This window comes from Ricinus communis, chromosome 6 (assembly GCF_019578655.1).
Source record: "Ricinus communis isolate WT05 ecotype wild-type chromosome 6, ASM1957865v1, whole genome shotgun sequence".
Classification (NCBI taxonomy): domain Eukaryota; kingdom Viridiplantae; phylum Streptophyta; class Magnoliopsida; order Malpighiales; family Euphorbiaceae; genus Ricinus; species Ricinus communis.
The window spans coordinates 24,455,002-24,479,015 of record NC_063261.1 but is presented as its reverse complement, the minus strand read 5'-3'; the positions used below and the strand labels follow the sequence as shown (position 1 = coordinate 24,479,015).

General features: G+C 28.4%; 1 protein-coding gene across 3 annotated transcripts; it reads left to right on the top strand.

The window, feature by feature from the left end:
* Positions 1-16,521: 16,521 nt before the first annotated feature.
* On the top strand, positions 16,522-22,125 carry LOC8281294 (glucosamine inositolphosphorylceramide transferase 1). Of its 3 annotated transcripts, none has more exons than XM_015727659.3 (5): positions 16,522-16,807; positions 16,880-17,288; positions 17,725-17,847; positions 19,611-19,778; positions 20,049-22,125. In XM_015727659.3, the coding sequence occupies exons 2-5, from the start codon at positions 16,917-16,919 to the stop codon at positions 21,729-21,731; spliced, it is 2,346 nt and encodes a 781-aa protein (XP_015583145.1). In that variant the 5' UTR covers positions 16,522-16,807; positions 16,880-16,916; the 3' UTR covers positions 21,732-22,125. The 3 variants fall into 3 exon arrangements, with proteins under 3 accessions (XP_015583145.1, XP_002532924.2, XP_015583146.1); XM_015727660.3 differs by having other exon boundaries at positions 16,523-16,807; positions 16,901-17,288; XM_002532878.4 differs by having other exon boundaries at positions 16,522-17,288.
* The last annotated feature ends 1,889 nt before the right edge of the window (positions 22,126-24,014 follow it).

The following is a 24,014-nucleotide window of genomic DNA, read 5'->3' as shown; positions in this document are numbered from 1 at the left end:
CTTGTTACTTCAACATTTATGTACAGTCCTCTCTTCAATTCCTGGCTACTTTTTCTGTATTTGTATCCTGTTTGTTTTACATACTTCCATCCAAGTTAGTTTCTTGCAATACTGTATCATCATCACTTGTATAATCACAGCCATCGAATTAGCAGCAACGGCTTAGTTATCTTGGATTGAGATCTGGGGAAGTTCTCTCAGTAGAAATAACTTTGCTCAACCAGGTGCCTGATTTAAATTATACTTGGGTGTTTGGTTACATTTCTGCACAAACCTGTTTATCACAATCATCCACATAGGGAAATTGGAGTGCCTAAACTTGTTTTATCTTTCAACTCAACTAAGTCAGCAATATGAATTCTTCCCCTTTGTTCCACTCGGTTGAGGATCACACCCATATAGAGGTCTAATGCACTATTTCATCCCAAGTCATTTCAGGTCTTCTCCTCATTCTTTATTACTGCAATACCTGGATTTTCTGTGTTTATGCATTTACTGCTGTACTTTGGACATGCCCAAACCATACCCAAATTTGCACCTTTGCGAACTTATAAATATACGACTGCTTGCATTTCTGTCGCAGGTTTCCTTCTCTTTTTCTCTAAGCACATAAAATGTTGTGTTGTGCATGTTAATTCCTCCTTCTGCATAATCTTTGTAAGGGAGACACCAAGGATGCCAATATTTGTTTGGTGAGGCAGACTTTATTCTATTTCAAGTTTCTTCAACATCGACTGATTGGAAGCTATTTATCTCTGGTTAAGTTGGGGAGACCTATCATTTTTAGTTAAGCTGAGACAATAAGTCAACTTCATCTGCAAGGTAAGTGGTTCATTCTCTTCAAAATATAATTTTGATTCTCAGCTAAGTCCAGCCAGAAATTTTGAAAAATTCTTGTGAAATGCCTAAGCACCAAAACCCCATCTTAAGAGGTCAAATTTTCTACAGGCTTTAAGTCTTGATAAGTTGAATCCTCTTCATTCTCTTTCCAGTAACAATTTAACAAATTGTCACAAAGGGATCATCAGAAAGTAAAAACGTAAGATGAGTTGAAGAGATTGATATATTCCAAGATTTATTGAGGTGATTTAACTATGGAAAACCAAGAAACAAATAGATAGAAGAAAGAAAAAGGGAAAACATGTGTACTAGATATGTAAAAAAGCGGTTGCTGCCCAAGGTGATGTTGGGCGCCTGAATGCATTCCTGGACTTTGCTTAGGCCTGAAGCCTATCTAAAATTAGAACCGAAATAGCCAGATGGATTCGGACCTGGACATTTCTTATACCAAGGTCCATACACATAGCCAACCACTTTTGTTCCCAAAAGAAATGACATGACATCCTGATTAAATTCGGACTCTAGTTCTTACCAAATCTATGATACATAATTGATATATACATTCATTAATCGTAAACAATGATATGTGAATCATTCAATTACAAAGTATAAAAGGCTTATTTATATGTGTTATTCTATTTTTCACTGCCGTATATACACTTTGTGTGTAGGAAAGAATTAGCTGAGAAACAGTACTAAAATGTGTCCAAAATCAGTTCCCTGCTTGTTATTTCCTCTCATGCTTACTTCCTGTCTCGTAGAAGAGGCAAATAACTTTTATCTAAAGTTTCACTATAATGAAGGAGGATAAAACTTCTACAATTTTCTTCGCGTCACTTCTATTATTTGATTGGGCAAGAGTAAGATAAAAGAATCGGGTGACACTGAAGGCAGCACTTAACTCCAGTCTATATCCAATGCAACTTTTGCTAGTTGCCCCTTGCCACAATTTCTCCTCTGTCAATGTTTTGATCTATCAATCCCATTTGCCACTTGAATTTATTATTCACTTCTAGTAATTTTAATTAAGATACAACCATTAGGTTAACCGATTAGAAAGTAAAATGGTTGGTATATTAACTTATTAGAGTTGAAAAAAATCTCCAATTTGACTGTTGTTGCTTTCATCCAGATCACATATAAAAATGAGTGTAAAAGAATGGCTATGTACTTATTACATATAGTTTATTGTCTATTGAGTCTCCGATGAATAAAAGAATAAAAATAATATTTTTATTTAATAAAATTAGAATTTTTAACCGCTCCCGCTACTAAGTTAAGGCACCAAATTAAATAATTGTAAAATCAAAAAAAAAAATCGTTATTATAAAAAAAAAAAAAAAAGATCAAATATATTAGCGAACAATAGAAATTGTCTTTTGAATGTGACCATGAATGCAGCCAAGAAATTAGTGGACAAATAAGAAGTTAAGATCAAAGGAAACTTCCCATATGCATCCATAATTAAAATGAATAAAGTAGCAAATGAAACTAGCTTCTCAATCTTGTCCAACTGCAAACTGACATATTAATTTACTGATAGATCTCTCTACTTGCTTTTTCCCCTCAAAAGTAAATTCTATCATCTGGACTTAAAAAAGAAAATAAAAAAACTAGCTACACTTGGTTTTTCATTTAATCTTTTAATGAAAAATTTTAAATAATTTTTAGTTGCTGCATTTTGGAACAATTTAATTATTTTTAGTCCTCACATATTTTTTCTTAAAATAGATTAAATAAATTATTTTTAATCTTTTAATGAACTTTTCAAAACTGAAAATATTATTACTATGTTTGAATTTTTTTACAATTGAATATACAATTTGTAAAAGGGGAAAGGCGTGCCACCTTAGTTTTCCTTCATTTTGGGACCCTTTAAATGTTTATCTCCACAAATTTATTCAAACATTAATTATTTTTCATATGATAAATTGATGTGCATTTGGAGAAGTTGCTGCTCTTACTGTTTGGATCTCAAGAATTAGCTAATTGATCAGCTACTTATGTTTACAGTTTCTTCTTCTTCTTCTTCTTCTTCTTTTTTATTTTGATTTTATTATTTTATATGTTTTGCCTTTATACCAATTCTTGTTTTATATTCGATTATGTACATATTGTTGCTGCTCTCACTGTTTGGATCTCAAGATATACACATAATGTTGCTTGCTGATCTTTTTACCTCCATTTCTCTTAGAATTTCTCTCTGTAATGTTCTCTTCGTCACTAATGATAACAAATTCAGACCTTAAAAATTTCAATCTATTTTTATTGTATCTCTTTCAAATTAGGGCTCAACAAAACCTTACTGGTTAGAGAAACTAATTAATATACTGAAAGCTTGATTGCTTCACAATTTGCATGCATGTGCTGGAATCCTATGAAATAACATGCAATAAAGGTGAATCCAATTCATGTATCTTCTTGTCTAGGGTTGTAGTCTTACAGTTATCTTTTATAAAATTAGAGTTGTTTTTAATGTATATTATTGAATCCAAAAGCTTTAAGAAGAAAATGCAAAGAAATGCTTCTATGGTCCAAAGTTTTGTAATTAGTTTTGTTTCTCTTTATGTGGTGAGAACCCTAATAATGACATTAAGATGGCAAAATACTAAATGAGCCAAACCTAATTATAATGATGATGATTTACTAGTTATACAAAATGTGGATGAAGACATAATATTTGTACTTGAGTTTTGGGGGTTGATTCAAAAGAAATGGGATGTGAAAATGTCGCAAGTGTTTAATAGAAAAGAGTCATCTAATATATACGTACGTCATGCAACCAAATGTGGGTATCCCACCATAGAAAAGATAATCTGACTTCAGTGTTCTTAATATCAGCTATTGTTAATAAGCCTTATATTTCATTTGAGAAAAAATGAGGATAAGGTATCATTATTGAGTGTATGAAGATAAACTTTTAGGAGATAAAGGCAGTGGTAACATGTTATTTCAGAAGACCATCATCACGGTCTCTTTGGCGACCAATCGGCCTCTTAAAATAAAGACCCCGCAGGAGCAGTTTGATACTAGACGGTCCCATTTGAAGACACGTTTTGGCAACATCGTGACTAAGGAAAGAGATTTTATCTTTTTTTAAATAAAAAAAAGTACCCATTAGTTCTAATTTAATTAAAAGCTCTAGAGTTAATTGTTTTTTATTTTCCCTATAATCTCATTAATCTGATTAACAAAATGGTGACAATTACATTTCTTCATGGAAAATATCAAAAAGAATTCTATTAATATTGCCTTTTTTCCTTGTTCACTCACACTCTTAGGGAAGCAATTAAACTCAGTAGGTGGTAGCATGGCAAAGGCCATGGGTCCTCAAGAAATTCAAATTGATGGCTACCCAAGTTCGACAATTTGTTCTAATTCATTTTCAACCTCTTTTTGTTGCTTCTTTCTGACTTCACTATTTTTTTCTTTTTCTTCTCCTGCACCTGTGAACCATTTTTATTTCCCAAATGTAATCTATTAGCTTGGAGTAATCTATTGTTTATTTGGAATGACTAATTAAAGGAAAGATTATTCCCACATCATCAATAAAGTATAAGATAGTGGAAGTGGTTTTGCACTAATTAAGGATCGGATTTTTCTTTTTCATTAACTTTCTCTCTCTTTTTTTGTTCTTTCTAAAGCTTGTCTTTTCAGGGTGGACAGTATATCTATCATATGATATTTTTCCAGGGTTTTCTTCATTCGTTTATTGGCTAACCTTAATAATATGCCACCATAATCACAACTTTCTTTTTCCCCTTTTGCAATGTATCAAAAGAAAAGTCAGTCATGCACTGATCAGAAATGGGAAACCAATATTGATATAAACATATTCAAACTCACAAATTAAAAGTCTTGGCTATTGAAAAATAATATGCGGTTTTGCACTAATATTTGTTTCAATAGTAACTCTAACAATTTAAGATTTAAATGTAGTGGAATCGGATTAATTACTTCTGTACTCTTGAAAATTCATTATAAAGGAGATCTTGCTAAAGGGAGTAACCTCTTCTCTTCCATTTTTCTCGTTCTTTGTCAAAATCAATCTTTAGATTAGCAGCAATTTTTTTTCTTTTTATTTTATATTAATTAGTTTTACTAAATAAATATTAGTATTTTTAGAAGTTTTATAGTCATTCATTACAAAATGAATTCTTCTTCCACAAGAGTTGTATGATTTTTTGTTACAGAGTGTTGCATTCTCTCTCTATGGAAAGGATGAAATATAAAAAAAAATTTAATTCAATATTCAGACAATTGGGTTCATTAAAAGATATTTATAATATATATAGTAGAGCATTCTTCCCATAAAATTGTAACCTATTGTTCCATCAATAAAATTAATGATTATTATGAATAAATTTCTTTGCACATATTTCTTGATATTTAATTTTATATTTTTATTGAAATATATTTATTAATTTTCATTAACGAAATATTCACATTTTTTCTTTAAAAATAACAATCTTAAGAAATTATTAGTCATAAATACTGACTCGAATCAATTCGTATGCAAATGACACTTTTCTAAAGTCGAATTTATATGACTTTAAACGCTGAAGCTTCGGCACAGTCCCAAATTACTAGTTATCCAATAAGTCAATAATAACTAAAGAGTGAGCTTTCAATAACTATAATAATTTTGATTGTTTTGCTTCTGTACGAATATCCTAATCAAGATTTAGTATATATACTATAATTAATAAAAATGTATATGAGTGTTTTATCCTTTAATATTAGATGATTGACACATATTTTATTATTTAAAACTAATGACTATGTATTCATTGTCTATTAATTTAGTAGATAAATGAAAAAATGCACCAAGCCTAAACAAGAATTATCTTTTTCCAGCTTTTATACGTACTCTATGTGTATATATACTATTTATTCTAAAAGAACAAGAAAAAAAACTTAATTAATTATTCAATTAGGGCTGGATGCTCATGGTAGGCTACAACCAAGAATTCCTTCACTTTTTTTTTTTTTTTTTTTTGCATCAACTTTTAGTAGAAAAGCAAAGAAATAAACTAAGATTGTCTGATTATTCAGTCAATTAAGAAGCTTAGTTGGAAGAATAATATATAATTAACCAACAGGACCAATTTGCCATCCCCATCACTCCTTAGCTTCTTGGGCAATAATATGCTTAACCATTATTATAATCCTCCACCATTTGGGATGCGTATCATCAATACTTCTTTCCTAGAACCATACATATCCAAAAACAATAAATAAAATACAGAAAAATATTATGATCGAATATGAATCTATTTAAAAGTTTTTCCTTTTCGAACAACTTATAACAACAATTTCAAAAGTCTCTCTCCTTTTCTCTAGAAAATGCAAAAGTTATAATTAATTGAATAGTTTAATATAAATTTTATTTTTTACCATTCTTAATTTGACTTGACCAATTGGATGTTAGGAAAGGTAAAATATAGAATCTTTTCTTATTTAATAATATTTATTTTTTATTTCTTATAAATTGCTTTTGGTAAACATGTTTTTCAAATAGCTATCAACTTATATATTTTTCTAAAAAGATTAGTCTTTTAAAAGTAAAGAAAATTTTTTAAAAAATAAAATTAAAAAGCAGTTTGTCAACCCTAATGCCAAATGAGACCATAATATATTCACAATCACCTTTTTAAAAAAAATTATTATTTTGTTTGAATTCGTTAAAAAGAAAAGTCTAATAGCTACAATATAATTAACACTTTGATCAGTATAAAGCTTATATAATCCAAATATAAAAATATATTATTCTCATGGCATTCTTTTATTTATTTTTATACAACTTTACTGTCGCCACATATGAGTGATGAAAAATCTAAATATTTCTACACCTCAATTAATTATTAATTTTAAAATAATAGTCAAAACTATTTAAATATAACCAATCATGTTGAACTCAAATATAAAAAAAAATTAATTTTTTTATTTTTTATATTATATTACACGATAAATTTTAAATAATTTAATTTGATACTATTATAGTGATTGTTGAAATTAAAGAACATCATTTAAAACAGTTAATGAGAGTAATTTATATTTTTTTTACCATAAAGCAATTTTTTAAAAGAACAAAAATTTCCTTGTCATTTTACATATCTTCAACTCACAGTTTTATTAGTCCAAATTAGTCAGTGATCAACGGTTGAGGGGTCAATTTTGAAACCCATAATTCTCCAATAAAGTGTTCAATTAGTGAAAGCTTTATAATAAGATTAATTTCAATTTTCTCAACGAACAAAAATCTGGGGTCCCCTATTATAAAATGCAACGACCAAATGATTATATGGTCTTTCAACAGCTGAAACTATTTGTCAATATTTTTCTTATGGGATGTTTTTATATTATATGATATATAATAGAGGACGTTTGTAATCAATTTAATCAATATATGGTTGGACAATATGGAATTTCCATTTTCGTTCAGTTATTGGATTATATACGTAATTGCAATTGATGCCCAATGAGCTAACGACAGGAAGTCCATAATTGCATACAAGGCAATTCGCAATTTTGCTCTTTTCTTTCAATTATTGCAAATTAAAAGGTCACGTCTCATCTTCATTTGACATAAACCCAAAAAAAAAAAAAAAAAAAAAAATAGTTTTAGGCAAAATTCTGAACTTTGCATGACTTTTTCAGTTTTATATTGCTAAATTAGCATTTTGATATATATATATATATTCAGTCTAAATTATGTATAGATATTTAAAGATATTTTAGAGGTTTAATGATATTTTTACATATATAAAATAGTGAAAATATGTGATTTTATCTTATTTAAGCTTAATTATCTATTTTTAAAAATATTAGCAAAAAGAGAAAAATATAGAGCTAAAATAAGCTTAATGGGACATGTTCATATCAAGGCTCAAGATTAAGACGCATGGACTGTTAATTACAAGGCCCAATGGATATTTTAGTCATTTTCTATAATTATTAGGATTTATATTAAGAGTTATTTATAGGATAGTATTTTATGGAGATAAAGATATTTAAAGTTTTATCTATTAAATAGACTTATATTAGTATACTTATCTCTAGAGTGATTTATTTAGAGGAGGACTCTTCTCGATATATATCTCTACAAAATCTTATTCTAAGAAAGGTGGGGAATTTTCTCCTACTTGCTCTCTACACCATCCCATCATTATTCTCTATAACCCTCTGCAGTTCTTCATAAATATTTTAGTTTAATTTCCATTACTCTTTTTAAGATCTAAAAAGCTTTTCAAGAATTGGAGAGTTAGGACCAATCTTTTTCCTACTTGAAGAAATCCTTGATCTAGAGGGAGTTTTTACTTTATTATTTTTTATCTTTCTATTTAATAATTGGGTTAAATATATTAGGCTTGTTTTTCATAAGTGTTTAATTTAGTCATTTTATTTATGTATGAACATTATTATTTATTTATTTAATGAATAATTTATTTACCTTCATGTATTTATAAGTATAAATATTAATTTTTGAATTCTATATATACATATATATACTAACTTTTGATAGTATTTTTTTATTATAATTCATACATAAATCATAATAAAGATATATAAACAAATAATTAAATATAAATTTTTATATTAATAAATATTTATTTATTGATAAATTAATATTTATTTGATAATTAAATAATCTCTATAAATAATAATATTTTAATAGTGTGTTATCCACTGATTATTTGAAACCCTATAACTATAGGGACAGATTTAGTGTTGATTATTCAGATACTATAAATAAAATAAAAATAAATATATTATCTTTTCGGATATGGATAGAACTAGAAATATAATATTATTGTACGCATTGTCATTCTTATAGATAATATTGGCCACACAACTCCTAAATACATAGATTGCACTTTGAAAGCATATAATAAATTTAATATAAATATTCTTATATTACAATTCATGCCCTCAATTATTATATAAAATCATCGATTTAATTTTTTTTCCTTTTATTATAAAAAAATAGAAAAATTAATGTAAAACCTCTTTTGTCACTCGCCTAAAGACCTGGAGGATCTCTATTACTATTTCAAAACAAACTAATTATATTTTATCTTAAGCAATTAATAAATTATGATAAGTGTTTTTCTTATATAATTTTAGAAATAATTTACTATCTATAATTATAAGTTATTAATTACAACGAGATTTATTAGAATAATATAAAATAGTTTTAAATTTATATATTTTTAATGTTATGAAAAATCTATAATTTATAAAAAAAATGAAAAAGCTTTCTATTTCTTATAATTAAATAATAAATTTTACAAAAAATTTGATTTTTAATAAATCATTAAATTCTATAAAAGTTATATCTTTTTATAATTTTATTTATTTTTTACGACTAGTAATATTTATAAAAAATTAATATAAATTATAAAAAATATTAAAAATACCAATTTTCATAATTTAACAGTAAATTTTGTGATTATAAAATATTAGTATTATTATAAATTTATCAATTTTTCATAATTCATTAAATCCGTAAAAAATAAATTTTTTTACAACTAGTAACACTTATAAAAAATTAGTATAATTTATTAAAAAATATAATTTTTTTATAAATTTACTATTTCTCCATTGATGATTAAATTTTAATTATAAAAAGTTGTTAATTTTTTTATAAATTTATTAATTTTTATAAGTTATTAATTTTCATAAAAATAATTATTTTTTATAATATTAATTATTTTTCCACAACTAACATTACTAATAAAAAGCTAATATAATTTATAAAAGAAATTATCATTTTTTAAATGATTTAAGTAAGCCATTAGTAAAAAAGTGATTTAAGTGAGAACTAACCTTTTTGCGATATGAATGAACAGAAAGTTGACACTGAAAAGGCCACTTCATAAAGGCAGGAATACTTGGCCGGAACAACTGGCAAATGTTCAAATTCTTGGCTAAGAAACTTTCAAACGACTTCCTCTGTAATCCAGAACCTTCTTTTCTAGTATGTCTTTAATTTGAATTAACATTCCTTGATCAGAAAAAGTATGCTGTTCTCCTGCCCTAACTGTCACGTGGCTTTCCCTTTTCTTGTTTTCTCCAAATCACGTGTCAGCTACGTACTATGAATTGCTATTTTGTTTATATTAAATTATATTCATGGATTTACAATATTTATCAGGTCTATTTAAGTTTGTTAGAAAATTTTGAATTTAGACATATAGTTCTTGGTTTAGATAAGGAAGCCCAATTGTTTGCTCAATAATTTAATCTATTTAAGAAAAATTAAAAGCAACACAATTATGTAATTCCAATAATAAATCAAGTTTAGTTAAATTTAAACTTATACAACCACACTAATATTAAAATTTAAATTTAATTAATTCTAATTCAACTCAGACTTTAGATTAATATTGTTTACATTTTTTATAATATTTAGAGTCTAAACAAACTAGATATTTTATGAACTATTTATAGTTCGAATTAGTAAAAAAATCTATTTTAGATTGTTTTCTAAATTAATCGAGCTGAGCTCGATATTAGTTTCGAGCTAAATTCGAGCTTGATAGAGGTTGATTCGTTTACTCACAAGCTTGTTCGTTTATTACTCGCGAGTTCAAGCTTGATTCATTTAAGAACCTCGTGAATGACTTGCGATCTAACTCATGAAAAGGCTCATTTAATAAATTGAGTTCGAATTCGATTTAATTTTATTTATAAATTTAAAATTATATATAATATAAATTATATTAATATGTATATACAATATTATAAATATATATTATTTATATTACCTATATAATATACTTATATATAATAATAATAATAATAATAATAATAATAATGGTAAATATAAAAAAATAATTAAGAAACTTAAATCTTTTTTTATTATATAACTATTTAACGAGTGAAATTCAAATTTAACTTGTTTAACATAATAAATGAGTTATTTACAAAGCAAGCTCGAACTATTCATGAACTTAATAATTTTAAACGAATTGAATTCAAATTTTAGCCGAATTAAACCGAATCGAACCAAATTCGAGTTTGTCAAAGTCAGATTCCGATCGATTCATTTACACTCTTAAAAATGATAACTTACCTAATACAGAATTGAAAAATTAAACTCAATACCACACATGATTTTCCTCTTTAAAAGAAAGCCATAACATGACTTACCTCTCGAATGGCTTACTTTGTTTTCTAATAACACATGCATAAAGATTTCATTGGGTGTTCAAATGAAAGATTCACGTGCATTTTGACATATGTTTTTCTCTTTCCTTTTTTTTTTTTAATATATATAAAGAGGATTCACACTATTTTGGTCATTCTTTTGATAAAAAAGTATATATATATCTCATTTGCTTGTATGGAACAATAGAACAAGCCATCTAAATTTATCACATTAAAAAAGTTGACTTAGTAACTTAGCTTTTATTTATATAACTTATTAGACCTAAATGTTGGTAGATTATGAAAGGTCTAAAATTTTTAATATTAGTATATACATGTACACTATTCTATTATTTGTCTTTAATTTTGAAATAATTGTTTTTAGAAAAAAGAAAAATTTTCAATCCATATGATCCCGACGTCCAATAAAAAATTATAGATAAAATTATAAAATAAATTTATATAATATAATATTAATATATTTCTTTTGTGAGGATAGAAGATAGCAATATAGCATTATAGCGTTTTTAATAAGACTATATTGAGATTTTAGAGCGAACTCATATTTTTTATATTTAATTAAATATAATATATTATATAATTTTTACTGTTAAATTTATTATCTAATAAATATCAAAAATTTGAGTAAGAAAATTTCATTTCAAAAATCAACTCATTACAAGACTGAAAAATACAAACATATTATTCAGAAATGCATAGATAAACTGGCAAGAGTCTCTTCTAGCTTAATTAATATTTCGAGTTCAAACTTTAAATATACAGTTGTGTTAAAAACTCTTAAAGAAATATCTTACCACCTATAAAAAATTATATTCAACATGTTGTAGATTAATTATAGATATATATAAAGAAATGCCACTTATAAAAGACCTACATGACACGATTTAGATTAACCATATATATATATATATATATATATATATATATATATATGTATGAAGAAATACAAACACGGGTCAAAAGCTTGACGTATCGATTTTTAAAATATTTGTTTAAATTCTCACAATTATTTTAGAATTATTTTGACCTTTTAATTATTTTTAGTCATCTTTTTCTTTTTTAGAAAAATAAGTTATATATAATGCGAGAAAAACAAGTGTCAATAAGTTTTTAGACATGGTTTAAAGACTTTATGTAAAAGAGCTTTAAGTTGGAGTTGGCTAACCACTATTTGGATATATGTGTAACTAAAATAAAAATAAAGGTGTAGAAAAGTAATATTCTTATGTAATTAATTATCCTTTTTCTTTTAGGGTTTTGTTTATCTTGGAACATGTTGGACAATTGGATGCAACAAAAGCAAAAGGAATTGATGTTATTTGTGGTTTTGCATTTCTACAATAATTGGTACTAGAATATTCTTTTTTCTTCTTTTAGTTTTTAATTTTGAGGAGCAACAATCATCTTTTGGTGCTTGAGAAACTCAGCTTCCTATTTTTGGAGTGGTTGGAGTTTGGATTTCCACTCACTCCACTATCTTTTATATATATACATTTCAGTGTGAAACAAGAAGATATACATTCAATTAAATTAGGATTTTGTTAGAGTAATATTGAATTATCTATGGTCATGATTTTTTTAATTATAAATAATAAATTGTTAATTTATATATTCTGTTAATTCAATTTGTCAATAAATTTATTTATAATTTTTAATTATTTATATTGATAAATTATTAAAATTAAAATAATATCAAAATTATTATTAGTGTTAACATTAAAATTAAAATTAAAGAAACTTACCCCCTTAAACAACAAGAAGAAGAATGTTAACATTCCTAAAAATCTTTATCTATTTGTCTGATCTCTCATCCCTATCTCTTTCACCAACATAGACACAAACACAAGAAAATACAACACCAACAGAAGTCAATTGGGCTAAAAAGCAAGTATTGTATTTTCCATCATCTTATGCTTAATATTAATTTGATTTTGACCCTCTAAATCCCTATTTGTCCCCACCACTATATAATATATTAATAATAATATTAAATATATTTTTAAAGATAAAATAAATAAATAAATAAAAGCAAAACTCCAATTTGGGGTTCTATAGGCATGGCCATAACAATAGAATGTTCAAGAAGCCGCCTTTATTGGAGTGAATTGATTGTCTTGCATGTGGGAAATGAATCCCATTGTGTTAGTGAACAAATAAAATTAAAATTAAAAAAGAAACCGCCGCTTCGAATTTTCCATCCCTGACTATGCAAGAAAATCACTTCGTCAAACTCAAATACAAATTCATGATACTACTCACCAATCTGTCTTATCTTTTTTAATCACGTGATGTAATATATATCTCAATTTTAGATTTAAATTTCTTATATTAGTAAAAATTCCCATCACTATAACAAAAATTATTTAAAATTATTCCGTGTGATATTAAATTTTATTTCTTTTTATAGATAATATTTTTTAACTTTTAATATTATTGCATTCATGTACCAACACTCGTGTCCTGTTTATTTGTGTAGAATCTTTTCCATCTTTATTTTTTAAACTTTTAAAAATAAAAATAATTTTGCTTTTTATTTATATAATATTTTAAATATAAAATTTGTTTTAAATAAATAAAATAAATATTTTTATTTTTATTTAAAAGCAAGTAACCTTTTATAAAAAATATAAAAATATGTTAAATTTATTATTAATGTTTTTAAAAATAGAGGTATAATTTTGAAAAAGTATCTTTTTTTATATTTATTTAAAAAGAAAAGTAAATACAAAATTCTGCTTTTTGTTTTTATTTAAAAGTTCTTTTAAAAATACTGATAAAGTTTTCTAAAAATAAATAGCCCCTCAAATTTCAAATTCCGTTGCAGCATTTCCTGTTCTTGTGTTTTTTTTTTTCCTTTCATTCTCTCCGACTTATATACTTTAAAAATTTAAAATATATTAAATAAATTTTTTACAGATAATAAAATATTATTTTAAAAATTTTAATATAATTTTATATTTAAATATGAATTCAGAACTTTTTTATCATTTTCTATTTGCTCTTGAATTGTTAATTCAATCTTTAGTATTAAAATATAGATTTCAAGTTAATTATTAAAAATAATTGTTATTAATTGACATAGTATAATAAACTATCATTCTCCTGATAAATATAAATTAGTAAAATATTTTAATATAAAATAATAAATACTTATACATTAACTGAGAAATAATTAAAAAAATTAATCTATATATAAATTAAAAAGCAACTATGAAAATGAGACAAAAAAATGTTAGACTTCTTTGGAATTTTGGCTTATTATGATTTTGATAATTTTGTTGTTTTAGACAAATAGTAAAAAATTTGATTTATCTTAAATTTATAGTTCAAATATTAAATTTGAAAAACTAATTTTTATCAAAGTAATTTAACTATGTAATCTTTATGTTTTTTAAATATTAATTTACATTATAATATTAATAAAATAACTTCTAGTATTCTTAATTATTAAAATTTAGATTGTTAGTTATAATATATAATTAGCTTTTTTATAATTGATAAATAATTGAATATAAATCTATAAACTCATACATAAAATAATCATAGCGAGTGTGAGTGTTGTGCCTTACTTAATCTTAATACTTCCATTTTTGGAATTTTATCTTGATTCATTTTAGTAAAGAAAGAAAAGCATTTTTTCAAATTTTATTTCAAAATTAATAAAATGTTATATTTGTATTACTAAATATGTTAGTTATTCTGAAATTTTTTTTAAATGAAATAACCAATAACTAAATGTATTTCATGTTCTCATGATGGTTAATTAATTATTCATATTTAACTAAAAAAATAATATCTCTAAAAATAAATAAAAATATGCCAATCGATTGATGTTTTCATAATTTATAACTATATTAATAGTAAAGAGATATTAGTCTTGATTTTTTTATTCACTAATTACTAATACCTAATAATACTCGAACTGAATATAATATATTTATATAATTATTATAAGAATTAATTTAATACATCAATATATAATTTTTATCAATAAATATTAAATTTATATTTCTAAATTAAATATTCTCAATATAGCACTGTGTGGAGTAAAAAGAATTGCTAAAAAAATAATTAGTCTTTTTCTTCAAAATTATTAGTTCGTATTTACAGATTTAATCTAGTAATAAGTATATATCTTAACGTGAATTAGAACTTTAAATCTGAATCTTCTCATTTGTAATTAAGAAAATAATTAGTTTCGAACTCTTATAATCATCCAAAAAATTTGAAAAAATAAATAAATTAAAATGTATATATATATTTTCCCATTTTCCCTTTTTACTCAAAAGGCATCATAGTTTCGTAATAAAATGATTAGGAAGGATAAGGAAGAAAACTTTGTGTCAGGAAGAGGGGAAAGTCAAGGATAAGGTAACAATTGTTATATATAATTGCGTCACGGTTATGCAATTCTAGCCCAATCTCGAGTGATGACCGAACCTATTTATGGAATTACATATTTAGATAATTTGGAAAAGAACTCAATAATATGTGATCATGATGATAATTTTGGAAAAACATTTGATAAGAAAAGTAGCCGGTCCAAATGTTTCCAAAATAATAATAAAGAAACCGAGTTTCAAGAACTTCCATATTTCATGTTTCCTTCAGAAGGTACGTAAAGTTTGAATTCTTCATTTTCTTGGGATACAATCAAAACTTAGAACCTGACTAGAAATTTCTCTTACAAATAATTACATTTTTTGGGTCAGTAATAATCAAAATCACTGTTTAAAGTTACCTCCTGGAGTTCACATCAAACCTTTTCTTTCTATTGATATGGAGTGTTCGGTCTTTGATTTTCAATTTTTCTTTTTAGTTAGTCACTATTTCTTTTAGAAAATATAAACTTTTAGCAAAATTAAATTTTATATTTATTTCAAAATAGGTTTAAAAAGAATTGAAAAGCCAGATAATTCAATATCTGATATTTCTACAAAAGGAATATATAGGATTTGCAATAAATGATTGGTAAAAGATTAGCATTATGAACCAACCATGTGGATATTCAAATCCTGGCATTAGTACCCATCTGAGGCCAGAAAATTAGGTCAGATTCTGTACTTTAAGGCAAGTAAATTACACATATCATTTATGTTTCCTCTTCTTTTCCCAAGAAAATCCTTGCATTTGTTAAGTCTGTCATATTCTTCTTCTTATGCCCTTCTCTATTCTTTCCCCACCCCAAAATAAAAACTTCCAGTTATCAGATTATCCCAACCAAACAACCCCTTACTCCACAGAAAGTTTCAAAATAAAGCCCCATACCCGTCCACGCGCTCTCTCTACAACCCTTTCGTTTACTCTCCCTCGGCATCCTCCACGTGTGAGACACCATCAAATAATCCTGCACTTGTCGTGTAATTATCGCGAGTGGGCTTCACACCCCATAACTCGAAAGCTGTTAAAGACTTCACTTAAAATTTCTATAATAGTACCCATGTATACAAAAACACATCACATCACGTGTGACAATATCTATAACTTACACATCTCTCGCTCTCTCTCTTTCTGTATATATATTACCAGGTAACGCTGTTTTTGATACTAAAAGGAACAACTCCTTAAACTTCTTCTTTCTCTTACGGCTACCACTCCACCACCACCTCCACCTTTTTTTTTTCTCTCTCTGTTTTCTTTTTTTCTAGTGTGAGAAACACTTATGAAAAGTGGTCAAGAACCTTAAAAAAAGAAAAACAGAAAAGCCCGGCACAAAACTAAAAGAAAGTAAAGAACTCTTCTTTTGGTGGCTAGAAATCAAAACCCAGTTACATTTTTGGTTTTCAAGAAATGGGTACGAATTAAAATCTAGAATTGTACATTAAAAAGAAACCTTTATCTTTTTTTTTTTAATTTTATTTTTTAGTTTTTGGACATTTTTAAACAGGGTGTAGCTTTATCTAATGGGGGTTTCGGGAGGTGTTAATGGTAGCAGCAGCTGCAGTAGCAGTAGTACAGATGGTACAACAAATGGGAGTTCTTGTTGTGAAAAGACGAGCATGAAGTGTTGGTGCAGGTGGAGATGGGAATACCAAAATCATTTGTTCCATTATAGATTACTTTCCTCGGGCTTTGTATTCTTTTTATGTTGTTTTGTTTTGTACGGTTCAATTGGTATTTTTTATGCCTGGCTTATGTTTAATAAGCCTCTTAATGGAGGTGATGCTGCTGTTATGGGTTTAAACTCTGTTGGGTGTCGTCAAGATAATGAAGGTTCTTGGTCTATTGGTGTTTTCTATGGTCACTCTCCCTTCTCTTTGAAACCAATTGAAACTGTAAGTCTCTCTCTGTTTGGTTGATATATTTATTTATTGTTTTGTGGTAAATTTTTTTTTGAAGAACTGTGAATAGTTTAATTAGTTTTTTTCTCTTATTATAATTTTTGCTTTCTGTGTAGTAGGTTTTAGTGGCCAATTCTTGGTAGTTTTTTGAATTTTGGTGGCTGTTTTCAGCATCGAGTTTTTCTTTTCTTTTTTAAAAAATTTTAAGAAAAAGAAAACATCTGGTCTTTTGGCTTCTCTGTTTCTGCTTTTATTTAATTTGCAGCCTCTCTCTCTTTCTCATATTATATATAAATTTTTGTTCAGTTACGACGCTGCTAAGTTTTCAATATATTTTGTTCCTATGAGGAATTTGATACTTGTGGGGACTTTTGGTTATGCTTGTATGTTGTGTATGTGATTTTGAGAGGTAGGTTGATATTGGTGACAGATGAATGTGTGGAAAGATGATAGTGCAGCCTGGCCTGTGGCTAACCCAGTTATCACCTGTGCTTCAGTCTCAGATGCTGGCTTCCCCAGTAATTTTGTTGCTGATCCTTTTCTTTATATTCAGGTAATAATTTTTTATTTGTTTAATTTGTCATTGAGAATTCTGTTCAGGTTTTAAGTCATTGTATCTGGTAAATTGGCATGACTCTGTAAAAACCTTCACCAGAGCGCATTTGGCTTATTATTTTTGCTCACCCGGATACTAGTCTGGCTAACCAAGGGACTCAAGTTAGTTACATTTTTAAATTCCTATGCCAATATCAGAATCAATCTCCTTTTCTCTTTGGCACTTCGTGGTCTTTTATGCGATCTGAATTGAACTCCAAGTTGTTGCTTCCTCTAGTTGTAACTTGTAACTTTGAACGCCAGTTTTATATGATTAAATTATTTTTCGTGATAAAGGACTCCTTTAGTATTGTAGAAAAGCTAGGCGGCAGAGCTATGCCAGAACAGCTCAGACGGCATTTCTAGACTAAATAGAAAGGAATTAACCTGTAGTTTGTACCTTTCTATAAGGAACTTTCCTCCACTTTGGGAATCTGGGAAGCGGACAAGGATGTGATGTGATGAATTATTTGGTTGCTTGATTCTTATTCTGTAGTAATCTCAATTTCACAAAAAGTGAAATGTTATTCTTTGACTCTTTTTCTGCTATTTATTAGATGTTTAAAGGACCAACCATTTGTCGTTCTATTGGTTTATAAAAATATTCCAAATAATCTTGGAATGAACGCCTGGGTGCTCAAGACATCACTTAGATTTGGGTTTGAGTACAGGTTGTTATTTGTCTATGAAGATACCTATACAATTGACAAACAAGAACACTAACTCTAAGATCAAGTATTTGTAGGCAAGCACGAGAAATAGAAAAGACATTGTGGTTGGGGGAATGCTAGTAGGATCAGTTGATGCGACTAAAATATGCCAGAAATTGATAGGATAGTTACTTTGGTATAGAAACCATTTGACAGATAAGTGGTTTAATTCATCATTGTTCTCATCTCTTATTAATTTTTCATAGTGAAAAAATTATGCTTTTAATCTTTTCTTTTAGTAGTGAATTTTTTCTATTGCTTGATTGATGAGATTTTCGGACATCTGCCATAATCTGTAATTGAATGCAATGTTTCCTCCGAAGAAAATTTATCGAAGCTGAACTTCTTTTTTCTATATGCTTTTGGCATATCATGTTGTCTTCGCTTGGTAAAGCATCCCCCTCGAATGTTTTGGTTGAAAAGCGACTATTTCAGGTGCATTTGGATGCTGTATGTTAGTTCATTCCCAAATTCTTTAGGGCATAGTGATTGTTTAAGGATGGCAAGGTCTGTCTTTGGAAGACTAATTGCTATAAACTGCCAAGTGTCTGTAGAGAGACAGTAAAGAAAGTTTGGCTTGGTAAAGCATTAAATTAGATTCATAGGTACTTGATCTTTTCAGGAAGATTGATTTGGTAGTCTATTCAGATTGTTTCGCAAACTGAAGCAATCAAAAGAAAACTTGAAGATAAATATAACTGATTTTAAAATCTACCCGGGATCTTTTCTGGTGGACATTCTGTAGGTTGATGCCTTCTGATTCTTTGAAATGCACGAACCAACTTGTAAGCATGTTGCATTATGTGGTGTTTTAAGGGTGCAGTGGCTACCTTGATTTTTGCATAACTCGGACTCCGTCTTTCACCTCTCTCATCTTGCATGCCCATCTCATCATTTTGTGTGGCGCATAAGCCTGAAGATTTCCTAGTTTGTTCTGGAAATAGTCCTTTGATTATCAGAATTATGTTAAGTCTTGAAATTACTAATGATATTTTGTTTTAACTTGGTCCAGGGAGATATTATTTATATATTTTATGAAACAAAGAATTCAATTACCATGCAAGGAGATATTGGAGTTGCAAAAAGTACTGATAAGGGAGCAACATGGCAGCAATTGGGCATTGCCTTGGACGAGGATTGGCATCTCTCTTATCCTTATGTATTCGACTATCTTGGTGAAGTAAGATTGTCATTCTTTTGCATTCATTATCACATCTGAAATTGATCATGTGGCCTGCTTGTATCATTGGTGTATCATGGATGGTGAATATAGAAGTATTCACTCTGAAATTTTAGAGATTGGCTGACTTTTGGGCCAGACAATTTTCAACCTTTGTTGAGCCTTTCGACCCTAACACTGATGTCATGGAAACTCAAATATCATGATGTCTTAATCTGAATATTAGAATTCTTCTTGATTTTATTATCTGATTTATTACTATTCTTGCAGATTTACATGATGCCTGAGGGAAGTGCGAAGGGAGAACTTCGACTTTATCGAGCAATTAATTTCCCATTGCAATGGACGCTGGAAAAGATTCTTATAAAGAAGCCACTTGTTGATTCCTTTGTCATCAAACATGATGGAGAATTTTGGCTTTTTGGTTCAGATCATAGTAGTTTTGGAACTAAGAAAAACGGACAGCTGGAAATCTGGCACAGTAGTTCACCTCTTGGTCCTTGGAAACCGCACAAGAAGAATCCAATTTATAATGTTGACAAAAGCCTGGGAGCTAGAAATGGGGGCAGACCATTTGTATATGATGGCAACCTGTATCGCATTGGTCAGGACTGTGGTGAAACATACGGAAGGAGAGTGCGAGTGTTCAAAGTGGAAACTCTTACCAAGGATAACTACAACGAAGTTGAAGTCTCTTTGGGGTTTGAAGAGCCTAGCAAGGGACGTAATGACTGGAATGGTGCTCGTTACCATCATCTTGATGTACAGCAGTTAAGTACTGGTGAGTGGATTGGGATAATGGATGGGGATCGTGTACCTTCAGGAGATTCTGTCCGTCGGTTTATTCTTGGCTGTGCTTCCCTTGCAGCAGTGATAGCAATTATTATGGTATTGGGTGTGCTGCTTGGAGCTGTAAAATGTATTGTCCCCCTCAATTGGTGTGCTTATTACTCAGGGAAGAGAAGTGATACTCTCTTGGTTTGGGAAAGGCCAAATGTGTTTTCTTCAAAAGTAAGACGGTTTTGTGGCCGCTTGAACAGAGCAGCTTCATCTCTCCGAGCAAAAATAAGACCTAATACATGGGCGGGAAAATTGGCTTTGGCAGTGATATTTTTGGCTGGAGTTGCACTAATGTGTACGAGTGTTAAAAATGTCTATGGAGGCAATGGTGCTGAAGAACCTTACCCTTTAAATGGTTATCACTCTCAATTTACTCTATTGACAATGACATACGATGCTCGCCTTTGGAATCTGAAAATGTATGTTAAGCATTACTCGAGTTGTTCTTCCGTGAAAGAGATCGTTGTGGTTTGGAACAAAGGGATACCTCCCAAATTGAGTGATCTGGATTCTGCTGTGCCTATTAGAATCAGAGTAGAAAACAAGAATTCTCTAAACAATCGGTTCAAAAAGGACTCTCTGATTAAGACTCGTGCTGTTCTTGAGCTTGATGATGATATTATGATGACTTGTGATGATATTGAGCGGGGATTCAATGTGTGGCGCCAATATCCGGACCGGATTGTTGGGTTTTATCCTAGATACATTAGTGGAAGCCCCCTGAAGTATAGGGGTGAAAAGTATGCCCGGACTCATAAAGGGTATAACATGATTCTTACTGGAGCAGCTTTCATAGACAGCAAATTGGCATTTGAGAGGTACTGGGGCGAGGAGGCTAAGGCAGGCAGGGAAATGGTGGACAAAAATTTCAATTGCGAGGACGTTCTGCTGAATTACCTGTATGCAAATGCGAGCTCATCTAAGACTGTCGAGTATGTCAGACCAACATGGGCAATAGACACATCAAAGTTTTCAGGTGCTGCAATCAGCAGAAATACACAAGCGCATTACAAGATAAGAAGTAGTTGCCTCCAGAAATTCTCAGAAATGTATGGAAGTTTAGCCGGCCGGAAGTCGGAATTCGACCGGCGGAAGGATGGTTGGGATCTATAGAGACGGACTTATTCCTAGAAGTAAGTTCCTCCCCATACTCTTCAATCTCTTGTGTATTTTTCTCATCCTTTTCAGTAGATTCCTTGTCTGGTTCCTATATAGTTTTGTAACCCCTCCTGTGAAGATAAATTTTTTTTGGTGCTAGGGGAGTGAGATGGTATCCATGTGTTTGCAAGGTGTAAATTAATTAAAACCTTTACCATATTGCGAGAGTTGATAGGATATAATGTAGATCGGTTCTTGCCATGCTCTCTCTTCTAAAAAGTCTATAGCCATGGAAGTTCATAGGTAATAATAAATGGGATTTTGGTTTGATCATGTGTATTTGTTGCTCTGTCAGTTTGTACCCTATCAAGGATGATCAAAATTCTTTAATTAATTTTTTTTTTTTTTTTTTTGGGTCTCTCTGTCCAATTTATTTATTGTATAAGCCACTGAGTAGGAAATGGAAATTTCCTTTGCACTTTGAATGAAAAAGTTGACTGGTAAATGGGCAGCAGAAGTATGGATGTTATTTTCCTGTCTACGTGCATGCATGAATGATTTCAGGCTGGATTATGAATTCTAGTACGTACTTTTTCAGATAATATCTTCTTTTTTATTTTTAAAAATAGTTTTCAAGAAAAAGAAAAAAAGGACAGTTTCCTATCCCAATCCAAGTTTTAGATAATACCAACAGGGACAGCTTGGTTTTAGATTTTATTCTACTCGAGTGGGGAGCCCACCGTCATAATGCAACTCCGGTTTTTTAAATGTTGTTATACTCATCTCTTTTCTTTTTCTCTCTCTCTTTTCTTTTTCCAACGTCAACATCTTATCTTTTATAGTTTTACTAAATTACTATATTATTAAATTATTAATTATTTAAATATTTTTATTATTATATGAGATATTAAATCATTTAATTTGTATAACTTATTTTATTAAAATGATGAGATTTTATCACATTTTATAATAAATTATGAAAAAATTTGAGAAGTACACATAGATTTAAAACTCATAATAGAAATACAGATTGCATGAATTTTTGTCTATAAAAATGCTTTTACAATATATAAAGTATATAAAAGTAGAGGTGAATAATAAAAGTTTAATTTATTAAAGTACTTTAAATCAAAAAAATAAAGTATTTTTGATAATTTTTGTTTTAAAGAATTTAATTTTTATAATAAAATATATTTTTATAATATTTGAATATAGATCATAAAAATATTCATTTACATTATTCTTATAAAATATTAATAATTTTAACCTTTTTAATTTCAGTTAATAGAAAAATATTAGAAATACTTAAGAGAGTATGATATCTGTATTGTATTTATTTAATTCGAAAAATAAAATTTAAAAATTTATTCAATTATTTTGTGATATGACTTTTTTAAAATAAAAAATTTAATATATATAATATAAAAAGATTTAATATATATAGAAGGTGCATTCATGATAGTTTTACATTTTATTTTTAAGACTACGATCAAAGAAATGAATGAAAAGATATTATAGTATTAGAGTTAAAATCCAAAAAGAAATTAACTAAAAAAAGAAGATTAAATCACAATTCAGTCAAGAAAGCAAAAAGATTACTTCTTAAACTGCTTTATATAATTTCTTTTCTGTTGGAGAGAAAAAAGAAGAAAAGAAAACTAAAGAATAGACACATCTTTTTTGGATAAAAGGGAATTAAATTACATTACCAAAGGCCAATAGCCCAAACTATAGCAAGTCTAGAACCACCACCAATAATAGAAGGGCCTGAGGCCCAGAAGATACTTACCCCTAAAGGGTAGATGACAATAAGAGGTGTCTTAGAACAATTGAGCATAAAGCCCAAAATTACATCGGCCCATAGGCCTACACATTTTAAAAAAATTGCAGAAAGACCCCTGAGTTGTAAACTTCATTACGCCATAGCCCTTTATCGGTGACACTGCAACCGCCGTTGCTCTAGTTCGAGTCTGAACCACTAGACCTGTAAAAAAGATAGTTTTGTACATATATGACCACCATCTAATCACCAATAGCAAAAGAGAGATATCCATTGAAGCCGCTGAAGCTCAGTAGACAAATGAAGTATATAGCATTGTCATTAATGATGAAGAACTTTTACCGGCAGACGTATATTCTTTTATCCTAGGTGATTAAAGTATAGATGATGCTATAAGTAACCATGATAGTGCTTGAACGCCTTTTTTCTTGCCTTCTAACCATCTTTCTCCCTTTTTCTTTGCCAACCGCCACCTATTGATAGCGTCCTATAGGATTTAAATTGACAAGAGATCTAGA

Bases quoted from the DNA above. Each gene is read 5' to 3' on its own strand.
- LOC8281294 (XM_015727659.3), top strand. From the start codon at position 16,917: ATGGGGGTTTCGGGAGGTGTTAATGGTAGCAGCAGCTGCAGTAGCAGT. The intron at 17,289-17,724 runs GTAAGTCTCTCT...TATTGGTGACAG, and splicing joins CTTTGAAACCAATTGAAACT to ATGAATGTGTGGAAAGATGA. The intron at 17,848-19,610 runs GTAATAATTTTT...AACTTGGTCCAG, and splicing joins ATCCTTTTCTTTATATTCAG to GGAGATATTATTTATATATT.